This window comes from Lynx rufus, unplaced genomic scaffold (assembly GCF_022079265.1).
Source record: "Lynx rufus isolate CCGP_SWC_20201006 ecotype Redwood Valley unplaced genomic scaffold, mLynRuf1.p SCAF_1, whole genome shotgun sequence".
In the NCBI taxonomy this organism is placed as follows: domain Eukaryota; kingdom Metazoa; phylum Chordata; class Mammalia; order Carnivora; family Felidae; genus Lynx; species Lynx rufus.
In genome coordinates this window covers 37,807,639-37,821,550 of record NW_025814823.1, presented here as the reverse complement: position 1 = coordinate 37,821,550, position 13,912 = coordinate 37,807,639, and the positions used below count along the sequence as shown (strand labels likewise).

The window sequence follows — 13,912 nt, the reverse complement described above, 5'->3', positions numbered from 1 at the left end:
ATGCCAGAACAGCAATTCTCCATTTGTAAATGAATAAACATTTAAAAAAAATAATAGCTGTCTTCTTCCGAAGCCTGAGTTAACATAAGGTTTATTATCTTCATCTTCATGTATTTCCAAACCTACCAGAGGGAGCTCCTCCATGTAAAACAAGAGGGAAGACACTGTGTGTGTGTGTGTGTGTGTGTGTGTGTGTGTGTGTGTGTAATGGAGTGTGTACAACTACTGTTGCATATAAAATAAAAGCACAAGATAACACTATTAGGAATAAATGAAAAATAAGTAATACTTATGGTGAAAATAATTATCTGTCATCCAATGAGAATATTATAACCTTCCCAGCATAGTATTTGGAATTTTTTCCCTGCATCTACATAAATCGAGGGTCTATCTTAATTCATAGTAAATATGACCTTCAGAGAATGTTTGTTTGCTTCGTTTCTGTTTTTACATTTCTTTTTTAGGAAATGTAAAGAAAATACTGTGTGATATTTCTGAAAATGATAGGGCTGAGCATTTACAATTCAGAATGCAATTCCTTGGGCTCTCTAGGGACTGTCACTTGTGTGAAAGGACAGCATGACACAGGGTCATACAGTGCCTTGTGCATTTTAACCTTCCCGTGGGCTAAAATTAGTGAAAAGAAGTATTCTCTTGGCTAATATGCTACTTAATAAAGTTTCTCAGAGATAGATTAAAAAACTTCAGCATAGTTTTGGGTATCAGACACATAATGTGAATGCAAAGACACTTCTCTATGCTTTCTCATTTATCTGTGATGTCAACACCTATTTATTAGATACTGTAGGTAACGCCCTGAAAAAAAGCTTACATGTGAAAGTGTAGACAGACAAGTAGGTCAACAAATACAACATAGTTTTCAATGTGCTGAAATATTGCCATGATTGAGATGATGAGAATACCTGTAAGAAAAGGCAATAGAAGGGATGACCTGGGAAAGTTTCCAAGAGAAGGTGAGGTTTTTAATAACATGGAGGAATAACATAGTCGGTTAATAAGGAAAGGGCTTTCAAAATGGGACAAAGCATCTGCAAATGTATGGAAGTGTAGAACTCCATTCCATGAATAAGAAGCTGTGAGTATTTCAGGGCAATTAGCGTGTCCAGTGTAAGTGGGAAGAATGGTATAATTTGAGAGGATAGAATTAACAGTAAACAAATCATGAATAATCTTGTGACAAGACTAAAGCATATGATGATTCACAAAAAAAAAAAAACTATGAGGCCTGATTAAAATAATGTAAAAAGTGAAGTAGCAATTTGCATTTTAGTTATTTTGGGGCCTGTCAAGAAGATATGCATGACAAGACAAAGGTGAGGCAGTGAGGCTTATTTCAAATGGATGTTTTGGTTTCTAGTAATGGCAAATTCATTTGATTGGATTTACCCCCACACAGATAACTATGGGATTTGAGATAAAAGGCAGATAAATAAATACACAGATAAAAACAAATATTTGAAGGCATTACGGAGTGACAAAAATAAGGCAGGGGCTGGAAAAGAGTCTTAAAAGGTGTCCATTTGGGCCACTGTAATAAAAGTACCATAGACTCGGTGGCTTATAAACAACAGAAATTTATTTCCTTAGTGTTGGCACATTTAGTGTCTGGGCTGATTCACAGATGTCTGTCTTTTCTCTGTTCTCACATGGTGGGAGAGGTGAGGGAACTTTCTTCTATAAGGCTTCTAATCTCATCAACTCCCAAAAGCGCACCTCTAAATACCAGCACATTGGGGATTAAGTTTCAATATATGAATTTGGGGTTAGGGGAGCAGCAAAACCATTCATTCTATAGCAAAAGGTTAATCCTGAAAGAACAGAACTACAATGAGTGAGATTTGCCAGTCTGGCACTTTTTGATTTAGGTCATTTCTCAACCTACAAACCTTGCTGGAGTGGGCGGCAAGCTGCAACTGCCTTGAGGCATCAGAGGCATTTATCAGAGCAAGCAGAACAAGTCAAAAGTTAGAGAAGAGATGAAGAGAGTCACAGCTGTAGGAAACCTGAAGGTATGCATATAAACGTCACCAAATATTTGGCCTGATTACTAAATTATGCACATGCAGGGAAGTGTAAAAGGGACTATAAAAAGAACAAAAGCAGAAAGCTAAAATCATTGAGTGGATTTTAGCTGCTAGCCATCCAAGCAGGCATGGTCTGGCATTTGATTTCAGACCAGGTACTTATCTGCTAGAAAAAAAAAAATATTCTTCAGAAGAACATCATAGAATTCAGAACCCCTACAATATAACATCTATAGTATTCAATATACAATTACAAATTTACCAATCCTGTAAAGACACAGAACAATATACTCATAATTGAGAGAAAAACTGTCATAAGAGAATGAACCCAAGAACCAAGGTGGTGCAATTAGCAGACAAGAACTATAAAAATAAAAGCTGCTTGATGTGCCAATTTGATGATGGCAGATGATGGAGTCATTAGACTTGAAAACAAAACTCATTAGAAATAGTTCAGTGTGAAATCAGAGAGACAAAAGGATGCAAGAAACAAAATCAGGAGTCTCAGTGCCACGTGGGAAAATATCAAGCCATCAAACATACATGTAACTGGAGTGTTCCAGGAAGAAAGGAGAGAGTAAATGGAAACAAAAAAAAATCATATTTAGTAGTTGAAAAGATCGGCAAATCGTAAAAACCTTAAACCTAGAGAGTCAGCAAAATTCAGTAAGGTGAATCTCCCAAAGAGAGAGAAATACAGATGAAATCCACCCAGGCAAATCAAAATCATGCTGCCAAAATCGAAAGATGGAGACAAAACCTTGACAGTATCCAGGAAAAATTAGCATATTACCTTCAGGAAAACTAAAATATATTTGACATCTGACAAGTCATCAGAAAGGAGACAAGAAGATAATGAAATTACATTTGAAATCCAGAGAGAAATATAAACATATGCCAAAGCAAAATTCTGTGTCTGGCAAAACAATCCTTTAAAATTAAAAATTAGAATTCTACTACAGGGCATGATGGTAAAATGGGGACCATATTTGCCCCTCCTGATATAAACAACAAAAACAAAACTAATGGAATAAAAACAAACAACCAAAAACAACTTTTAGGCATTAGAAAACAGACCAAAAGAAACAAACCAAAACAAACAAAGAAACAACAACAACAAAAACAGGGTCCTCTAGGGAATGAAAACAAATGAGGTAAGCCCTACAATTGTTCTGTATTACTGCCTGGAGAGAGTCTTCAGGCTGAATCATAGACCAGAAAGACCAAAGAAATCCCAGAAGTCCCCCTGAGTTGAAGTAAGAGAGGTGAATTCTCTTAGAGGCCACAGTAGCTAAAACATATGGGTAAGAGAATTGGAGAATTGGAAACTACCATAAAAGAAAAGTGCACAAGAGAAAGCTCAGAAAAACTGGAAATAGTTTCCCTAAAATGTTCAGTTGAGTACCTATGATTGGATACGTGTAAGAAATTAACCCAAAGTAAGGGTGGGGGTTAGGGGCAAAAACAAAAACAACACCCGAATGAAACAAAAGAAAAATATCTTTGCTGCTCACACAAGGTTAGTAAATTTCATCTTCTCACCAGTAACTTGGAAAAGTATCTTATACAGCATAGAGAATCAGGTCCAATCAACAGAAGGTTATTATTTCAGTAGTTAGGGGAAAAAACAACCCAAAGCTACAGACTGCTCAAGTCCTGAGTGACAAAACTTTTATGTTTTAAGCATCCTCAAAACAATGAAATTGTTTCTCAGTAACTTATCCAAGACAAACTACCAGAGTATTGAAAATATTATAAAAACATCCAGTCTATAGAATAGAACACACAAAGTTTGATTTCCAATAAAATATTTATAAGGTATTGAAAGAAACAGGAAAAGATAACCCATCATAAGGAAAAAGAATCCATGTAAACAGACTGAGATTAATAAACAAGCCAATCAAAACAGCATTTGTAAGTACATTCATACATTCAAGAAGATAGAGAAAATCATAAGCCTATTCATTAGAGATATGTAATAAATGGATGGATAGAGAATATTCAAGTCTAAAAGCAAAAATATATAGTCTCCTAAGAAAAAAATATACAGTAGATAAGATTAATAGCAACTAAGAAAAGGCAGATAAGGTATCAGTAATCTTGATGCATAGGTAGAAGTTATCTACATGAAACAGAGAAGAAAAAGAAAAGGAGGGAGGGTATGGGGGAAAAAAAGGAACAGAACACCAATGAGTTGTAGACCGACATCAAGCAGCCAAATACATTCATACAATTAGCATCTCAACAGGAGAACAGAAAGGAGAAAATAAATAATTGAAGAAATAATGGCCAAAATATTAAATATAAACATTTGATAAAAATGTCAACCCATTAATTCACGAAGTTTAATGAACCCCAAGCAATAGCAATAATAAGTAAACAATACCAAGGACATCATAATGAAATTGCTCAAAACCCACTATAAAGGGAAAAGCATAAAAACAGGAACTTAAAGAGATTTGTACAGAGGGAAATAAATAAAAATTTCAGCAGATTTTTTATTTGTGCCAAGAGAAATGAGAGGAAACTGGAGCAATGTATTTAAAATACTGGAAACGTGGGCGCCTGGGTGGCTCAGTCAGTTAAGTGCCTGACTTCTGCTCAGGTCATGATCTCAGGGTTCCTGGGTTCCAGCCCCGTATTGGGCTCTGTGCTGACAGCTCAGAGCCTGGAGCCTGCTTCAGATGCTGTGTCTCTCTCTCTGCTCCTCCCCTGCTCACCCTCTGTGTCTCACTCTCTCAAAAATAAATAAACATTAAAAATTTTATAAATAAATAAATAAATAAATACTGGAAAGAAAAATAAAAGAAAGTTCCAGCTAGAATTTATACCCAGCAAACATATATTTTAAGAACAAAGATAGATCATATATACATCATATATACATATATACTATCATATATGTAAAAGTCACCAGCAACATACATGTACTAAAAAACATTAAAGGAAAGCCTTGAAGCAGAAGAAAAATGATACTAGATGGAAATCTGGATCTACATAAAGGAATGAAGACAAATGGAAATAGTAATAAAGATATTATACTTTAAAAAATTGTAAATAATTGATTTTTCAGGCAGAAATAGTAAAAAACCTAGTGTTAGGTTTCTAAGACTTAAAACTAAAATACACGTGGGGTACCTGGGTGGCTTGGTAGGTTAAGCATTGGACTCTTGTTTTCTACTCAGGACACGATCTCATGGTTCATGGGTTTGAGCCCCATGTCAGGTTCTGCACTGATAATGTGGAGACGGGTCAGGATTCTATTTCCCTCTCCCTCTGCTCCTCCCTTGCTCGTGCACACTTTCCCTCTCTCTCAAAATAAGTAAACAAACCTTTAAAATAAAATAAATAAAATAAAATAAAATAAAATAAAGTAAAGTAAAGTAAAGTAAAGTAAAGTAAAGTAAAGTAAAGTAAAGTAAAATAAAATAAAATAAAATAAAATAAAATAAAATAAAATAAAATACATGAGAAATACTAACATAAAGACCCAGAGTTGGGGAAATGAATTATGTAACTGCAAAATTTTTATATGCCAGATAAAACAGTATAAAGCTACCTGAAGATAGACTGAAGCATTAAAACTACATACTAGAAACCCTAAAACAACTACCAAAAAAAAAAAACCCACAACAAAGAGCTATAGTAAATAAGCCCATTTAGTAAATAGTAAACAATTTTAGTAAATTAACCTATTTAACAAATTAATTTTATTGATAAAATTAGAAATAAAAGATCTCAATTCAAATGAAAGCAGGAAAAGAAGGAAAAAAACAGAGCAAAAGTCACATTAAATTTAAATAGAAAAACACTCCAATTAAAAAGCAGAAATTTTAAGATTAGGTGAAAAAAGTAAGAATCACAAATATTGTATCTATGAAAACACACACTAAAAATACCCAAATATCTAGAAGTAAAAAGATAGAAAATGATACATTATGATAACAGTAATTGAAATAAAGGCGGGAAATGATTATTCACAATAGAGTGTATGTCAGAGCAAAGAATATTTCCAGGGATAAAAGTCATTTCATAATGATAAAAGGATCAATTCAGCAGGAAAACACAATTCTAAATATTTATATAACTAATAACACAACTTCAAAAGACATTAAATAACTTCCAAGAAGAAACTGAAAAATCCACAATTACAGCTAGAGATTTCAAAATTGTTCTCTAAACAATTGTTAGAACTTAGGAAAAAAAACAGAAAGAATATAGAAAATGTGCTTAATTAACCAGCTTGAGCTAAATGGGATAGAACACTAATCCCATCAGCAGAATAGATTATAAGCACATGCTTATTATGTTCCTAGTTTCTGAATAAATTTAAAATTTCAAATTGTATAAGCTATGTCCCTTGACCAGATGGGACTTACTTGAAATTAAATATAAAACTCTAAAAAATTCTAAATATCTGGAAAATTATATATATATATATTTACATTCTCACTAGCAACATATGAGAATTCTGGTTGTTCTAAGGATTCACTAACATTTGATGTTATGTGTGTTTTTAATTTTTATAATTCTAGAAAATGTATATTAGTGTAACATTATTGTTCATATTTTCACTTCCCTAAGACTAATGCTTTTAAGCACTTTTGTGTATCTTTCTTTATTTGTCATTCATCTATCTTTTCTAAGTGCCTATTCAAGTCTTGGATCATTTTTCATTTTTTAGCTTTTTCTTAAATTTTTGTCTTTTTGTTATTGTCTCAAAAGATATGCAAATATATACATATTTACACTATATATGCATATATATACATATTTATAGATAATAACCCTTATGTTAAAGATGAAATCAAAAGGGAAACTAAGAAGTGTCTTCATCTAAATTATAAAATAACACATTTTTAAATATGTGGGATGAAACGGAAGCATTAAATAAAAATTGTATCCTTGAGGCACCTTGGGTGGCTCACTTGGTTAAGCGACCGACTCTTGATTTCTGCTCAATCATGATCTCACGGACACGACAGATCTCACACAGAGTGTGGAGCCTGCTTGGGATTCTCTCCCTTGCTCTCTGCCCCTGCCCCACTCACATGTACATTTGCTGTCTCTATCCCTTTCAAAATGAATAAACTTAAAAAAAATTGTATTCCTAAATAAAGGTTTAATAAAATGTATCTAATGTTTCCATCTTAAAATTCTGGAAAGGAGCAACAAATAAAATCCAAAGTTATTACAATGAAATAAATAGAAAAAAATTTTTAAAAATAGAATATAACTATTTTCTCAAAAAAGTTATTAAATTTGGCAATGCCTTTAGAAGACTAAGAGAAAGAGAGATTAAAAATTAGTAGTCATTGAAAGGGTGGGCCTACACCGGCCGACTCCATCTTGTTCTGTGTCCTTCACCTAGACCACGCCTCCTCCCCTTGAGTAAACTCCCTCTCACCCATTCAAACTTCCTGATCAAAACAGGCCCAGCGACCTGCGTAACAGGACTCTGACCCATCCCCAGCCAATCGGCCGAGGCCATGCCCCTTCCCCAGCCAAGCGGCTGCCCCTAGACCCCTATATAACCTTTGTGCTTTTGAAACTCGCTCTCTCTCCCTGGTATCTCACCGCTGCGTCGGTGCAGGTAGGGGACTGAGCTTGCGCTAGCTCGAATAAAGGCTCTTTTGCTTTTGCATCGGACTCGGCTCCCTAGTGGTCTCTGGGGATCACGAATTCTGGGCATAACATTTGGGGGCTCGTCCGGGATCCCCAAGACCCCAAGGGACCCCCGACCCGGATAGCCTGACTGGCCACGGTTAGTGTCTGTCTGTTTGTTCTGTCTTTTCTGTGTGAGCTCATCTCTGGAATTCTGGTAGTGCCCGACGCGGTCTAAGTGGACGCACTGGAGGACCACGGGCCGGGAGTTTCGGAAGACGTTCCGATTCTCCCTTCTGGAGGGACATGGAATCCCCTCATCTGTTTTGGAGGGATGTGGAATCCCCTCAAAGGTCTGAGACGAGGCGGGTCGCTCCCGCTGGTCGGTGTGAGGCCGTCGTCTAGCTTTTGGTTTTGGAGGGACGTGGAATCCCCTCATCGGTTTTGGAGGGACGTGGAATCCCCTCAAAAGCTAGCTTTCAGTTTTGCTTCCATGGAGTTGGAAGACTTTCTAGGGGCCCTCTGTTTGTCTGTTTTTGTGTTTCTCTGTTTTGCTCTATGGACTTACTGGACGGACGTTATGGGACAGACTCAGACTACGCCTCTACCCACCCTCTTGGCTTAAGCCCTTCCTAGCCCCGCTCCCTCCGGAACCAAAGCCCATTCTTGCTTTGCAGGGGACAAAGAAGAAGAAAAGTCTTATCCAGCCTTCAGCACCCCTCTACCCTGTCTTATAGGGGGGTAATGAAGAAGAATTAATTTTTTCTCCCCCGTATAACCCCTCTAGGATGACGGAAGAACACCATCCTTCCCCTCCGGGGGAGGCAGACGCTGTTCCAAGAGCGGGAGGCGGAAATGCTCCAGTGGGAAGCCCACCCTTTACCAGACAAAGGGCTCAGAGGGAGCAATCTGCCTCCGCCGCTGACTCCACTCTTCTGCCCCTGCGAGCCGCCGGACCCCCAGACGCGGAGGGGAATCAGCCCCATCACTATTGGCCTTTCGCCACTAGTGACCTCTACAATTGGAAAGCTCAGAATCCTAAGTTTTCCAAGAAACCGGCAGGGCTTATTGATTTATTAGACTCTGTTCTTTTTACCCATCAGCCCACATGGGACGATTGCCAGCAGCTTTTGCAGGTCCTGTTCATGACTGAAGAAAGAGAAAGAATCCTCAATGAGGCCCGAAAACTAGTTCCAGGCGCAGACAGGAATCCCACCACCAACCAGGCTCAGATAGATGCCTCCTTCCCCTTAACTCGGCCCCAGTGGGATTTCAACACGGCAGAAGGTAAGGAGAGGCTCCGGGTCTACCGCCAGACTCTAAGGGGGGGTCTCCGAATGGCTGCTAGAAAGCCAACCAATTTGGCCAAGGTAGGAAATGTACAACAGGGAAAAGATGAATCTCCGGCTGCCTTTTTAGAACGGATCATGGAGGCATTCCGTACCTATACCCCCATGGATCCAGAGGCTCCGGAAAGCAAGGCAGCTGTTATCATGGCCTTTGTAAACCAATTGGCCATAGACATTAGGAGAAAATTACAGAAAATAGATAGACTAGGAGAAAAAAAGTCTGCAGGACTTACTGGTGGTAGCCGAAAAGGTATATAATGGCCGGGAGCCTCCTGAGGACAAGCAGGCTCGCGCCATGGCGGCTGCCAGCAGTAAGCAGACTCGAGACCTGGCCAGAATACTACTAGCTACCACTGCTGACTTCCCCGAGGAACGAGACCGCCGTCTCCGACAGCTGGCAGACGACGCAAGAAAAGGTAAAGGAACCACCAAGGGGGGGAAAGCAGAGGCTGCAGAAGGATCAGTGCGCATACTGCAAGGAGATAGGGCATTGGGCCCGAGATTGTCCAAAAAAAAAAGGCCGGCGGGAAGGGAAGCAAGACTGATCGAGTAAAAGTCTTAGAGCTAGATGAACTAAGTGATTAGGGGAGTCGGGGTTTGGACCCTCTCCCCGAACCCAGGGTAACTCTTAAAGTGGAGGGGACCCCTGTTGACTTCCTTGTCGACACCGGAGCACAACATTCGGTCCTCCGCACCCCACAAGGAAAACTAGCCAGCAAGAAGTCCTGGGTACAAGGGGCAACTGGTATGAGCCGGTATTCATGGACTACCCAAAGAACAGTAGATTTGGGGACGGGACGGGTATCCCACTCCTTTATGGTAATACCAGAATGCCCCTACCCACTGTTAGGACGGGACTTACTGACCAAGATTGGAGCTCAGATAACTTTCAGACAAGGGGGGCCTCAGGTCACCGATGGCAAGGGCCACCCCATCCAGGTCCTGACCATGAAATTGGAGGATGAATACCTCCTCCACCAGGAGGCGCTCCCGAGACAGGATAATATAGACAGATGGCTACAAGAATTCCCCTCGGTTTGGGCAGAGATGGGGGGGATGGGACTCGCCGCTCACAGGACCCCAGTCCTGGTAGAGCTCGAGCCAGGAGAGAGTCCGGTAAGGATCAAACAATACCCCATGTCTCAGGAGGCCCGGAAGGGGATCCAGCCACACATCCGGAGACTACGAAGCCTAGGGGTACTAGTTCCTTGCCAGTCTGCCTGGAACACCCCTGTACTGCTGGTCAAAAAGCCTCACACAAATGACTATCGACCGGTACAAGACCTCTGGGAAGTAAATAAGAGGGTCGCGGACATACACCCAACTGTTCCCAACCCATATACTCTCTTGAGCTCCTTGGCACCCTCCAGGGTCTGGTATACTGTACTAGATTTAAAGGACTCCTTCTTCAGTCTGCCGCTGGCACCCCAGAGCCAACCCTTGTTCGCCTTTGAGTGGCATGATCCGGAGGAGGGCTACAGTGGGCAACTCACCTGGACACGGCTACCTCAGGGATTCAAAAATTCACCCACCATCTTCAACGAGGCACTACACGAACCCCTGGGTGAGTACAGAAGGGAGCACCCTGGCCTCACCCTCCTACAGTATGTAGATGACATCCTGATTGCTGCCGACACGGCCAAAGACTGTGAGCGAGGGACCCAGGACCTGCTGGCTACCCTGGGGGCCTTAGGGTACCGGGCATCCGCGAAGAAGGCTCAGATATGCAGGGAGAGGGTAAATTACCTGGGATATATCCTGGAGGGCAGACAGAGGCGGTTATCAGATGCCAGAAAAGAAACTGTCCTAAAGATCCCTACTCCCACCTCCCAAAGAGAAGTGAGGGAATTCCTAGGATCAGCCGGCTACTGCTGCCTCTGGGTTCCAGGTTTTGCTGAGATTGCCAAGCCCCTATATGAAGCTACCAAAGGGGGGAAAACATTTAAATGCACTGAAAAAGAAGAAATTGCCTTTAATCAGTTAAAAAAGGCCCTCTTAAGTGCCCCAGCCCTGGGCCTACCAGACATTATGAAACCCTTCCACCTCTTTGTAGACGAACATAAGGGAATAGCAAAAGGGGTTCTAACTCAAGCCTTAGGCCCCTGGAACTGCCCAGTGGCTTACCTGTCTAAGAAACTAGACCCAGTGGCTGCCGGCTGGCCGCCATGCCTAAGAATTATTGCGGCGACAGCACTCCTAGTCAAGGATGCAGACAAACTGACCCTAGGACAGAGATCTGGATCACGACCCCACACGCCATTGAAGGGGTCCTGAAACAGCCTCCGGATGGATGGATGAGCAATACACGTATGACTCATTACCAGAGCCTCCTACTCAACCCTCCACGAGTGCGGTTCCACCCCAGTGCAGCCCTCAATCCTGCAACCCTGTTGCCCGACCCTGACCTAGGTGCTCCACTACATGACTGTGCGGGAATCCTGGAACAAGTACATGGATTCCGGACGGACCTGACCGACCGGCCCCTCCCCGATGCCGAGGCTACTTGGTACACTGATGGCAGCAGCTTTGTGCAAGACAGACACAGGTATGCGGGTGCAGCAGTGGTCACCGAAACGGACACCGTATGGGCGGAGGCTCTACCCTCCAGAACATCAGCCCAGCGACCAGAGCTCATAGCCCTCACCAAGGCGCTGATGCTGAGAGCTGGAAAATGGCTTAACATCTACACAGACAGCCGTTATGCATTTGCCACAGCTCATATTCATGGGGCAATTTATCAGGAGAGGGGGTTACTGATGGCAGAAGGACGGACTATAAAAAATAAGCAGGAGATACTTAACCTGCTTACGGCCTTATGGCTTCCTACCAAGCTAGCCATTATCCACTGCCAAGGGCACCAAAAAGCTGATAACCCAGTAGCTAGAGGTAATCGAAAGGCTGACCAGGCAGCCAAGGCAGTAGCCCTTAACTCCAGTCCCCACCATGACCATACAACTACCAGGCCTGGGAGACCCAGTTTTACCAGACCAGCCCAAGTACTCCCAGGAGGAGTTACAGCGGATCAAGAAACTCCCCATGGCCCAGGAGATAAAGGGATGGTGGTATACACCTAACAAGGAGCTCGTGCTGCCAGACCGGCTCGGAGTCTCAATATTAGAGCACATGCATCGGTCTACTCACATAGGGGCCCGAAAATTAAAAGACTTAATCCGACATGCCGGAATCAAGATTCACCAACAGGACACCAAAATAGAGCAAGTTGTATCTGCCTGCAAGACCTGCCAACTCACCAACGCGAGAGCCACATCAAATAAAAAAGGAACCAGGCTCAGAGGCACCAGACCGGGAGCCCAATGGGAAGTCGACTTCACTGAAGTCAAACCAGGAAAGTATGGTTATAAATATCTTTTAGTATTTACAGACACCTTCTCTGGCTGGGTGGAGGCATACCCAACCAAGCATGAAATGGCTCAGACGGTGGCTAAGAAGCTACTAGAAGACATCTTACCCAGGTATGGTTTTCCTGCCATGGTAGGATCAGACAATGGACCAGCTTTTATCTCGCAGGTAACACAGGCAGTAGCCAAGGCGGTGGGGGCAAACTGGAAATTACATTGTGCTTATAGGCCCCAGAGCTCAGGACAGGTAGAAAGAATGAATAGAACCCTAAAAGAGACCCTTACCAAATTAACCATGGAGACTGGCGGGGACTGGGTGACTCTCCTACCATACGCCCTTTACCGGGTTAGAAACACTCCTTACACTCTGGGTTTTACTCCCTACGAGATCATGTTTGGCAGGCCACCCCCTGTTATTCCCAGCCTTCGAGCTGAACTTATTGCTGAGTTTAAAGATCAAGAACTTTTTCTTTCCTTGAGAGGGCTCCAGAGGGCACATGAGGACATTTGGCCGCGCCTCCGTGCCATCTACGAGGCTGGCCCGACCCCGACACCTCATCAGTACAGGCCAGGAGACTGGGTCTATGTCAAGAGGCACCACAGAGAGACCCTTGAGCCGCGCTGGAAGGGACTCTACATCGTGGTGCTGACAACCCCCACCGCTCTCAAAGTAGACGGCATCGCGACCTGGGTCCATCACACCCACGTTCGGCCAGTGGACCCCTCCTCGATCCGGAAGGACTTTGTCACGCGATGGGCCATCAGTCGGGACCAACACAACCTGCTCAAGCTCAAGCTACAGCGCATTCGACCCACCTAATATTGGTAACTCTGTCAACTCTGCTTGTCATTGCTCATGCTGCCGGGAGTCCCCACGCCCCCCTAAACATCACCTGGCAGATCACAGACACCAGCTCGGGGACAATACTTAAACAGACCTCCCAGAGCCACCCCAGGGACACATGCTTCCCAGAACTTAGCGTAAAAACCTCCAAACTCTGTTCCCCTTGTCACCATAAATGCAGCCGGTCCCATGATTGGGTCCGTAAGCTACATGACAAGGGGGGAATGAAAGGGCGGGCCTATGCCGGCCGACTCCATCTTGTTCTGTGTCCTTCACCTAGACCACGCCTCCTCCCCTTGAGTAACCTCCCTCTCACCCATTCAAACTTCCTGATCAAAACACGCCCAGCGACCTGCGTAACAGGACTCTGACCCTTCCCCAGCCAATCGGCTGAGGCCACGCCCCTTCCCCAGCCAATCGGCTGCCCCTAGACCCCTATAAAACCTTTGTGCTTTTGAAACTCGCTCTCTCTCCCTGGTATCTCACCACTGCGTCGGTGCAAGTAGGGGATTGAGCTCGAGCTAGCTCGAATAAAGGCTCTTTTGCTTTTGCATCGAACTTGGCTCCCTGGTGGTCTTTGGGGATCACGAATTCTGGGCATAACAGTCATCAAAACGCACTGTTAAGAAAATTAAAGGTATGCCAGAGACTGGAAGAACATATTTGGAAAAAACATTTATCTAACAAATGCCCTGTACCAGAGTCTTATGA

At 42.6% G+C, this 13,912-nt stretch overlaps 1 protein-coding gene across 1 annotated transcript; it reads left to right on the top strand.

Moving 5' to 3' along the window:
- Positions 1–7,983: 7,983 nt before the first annotated feature.
- Positions 7,984–13,177, top strand: LOC124508514 (uncharacterized). The gene is given in 5 exon segments (XM_047074977.1): positions 7,984–8,035; positions 9,346–9,414; positions 9,633–11,228; positions 11,231–11,932; positions 11,976–13,177. Coding segments are annotated over 5 exon segments (3,621 nt in total).
- Positions 13,178–13,912: the final 735 nt, after the last annotated feature.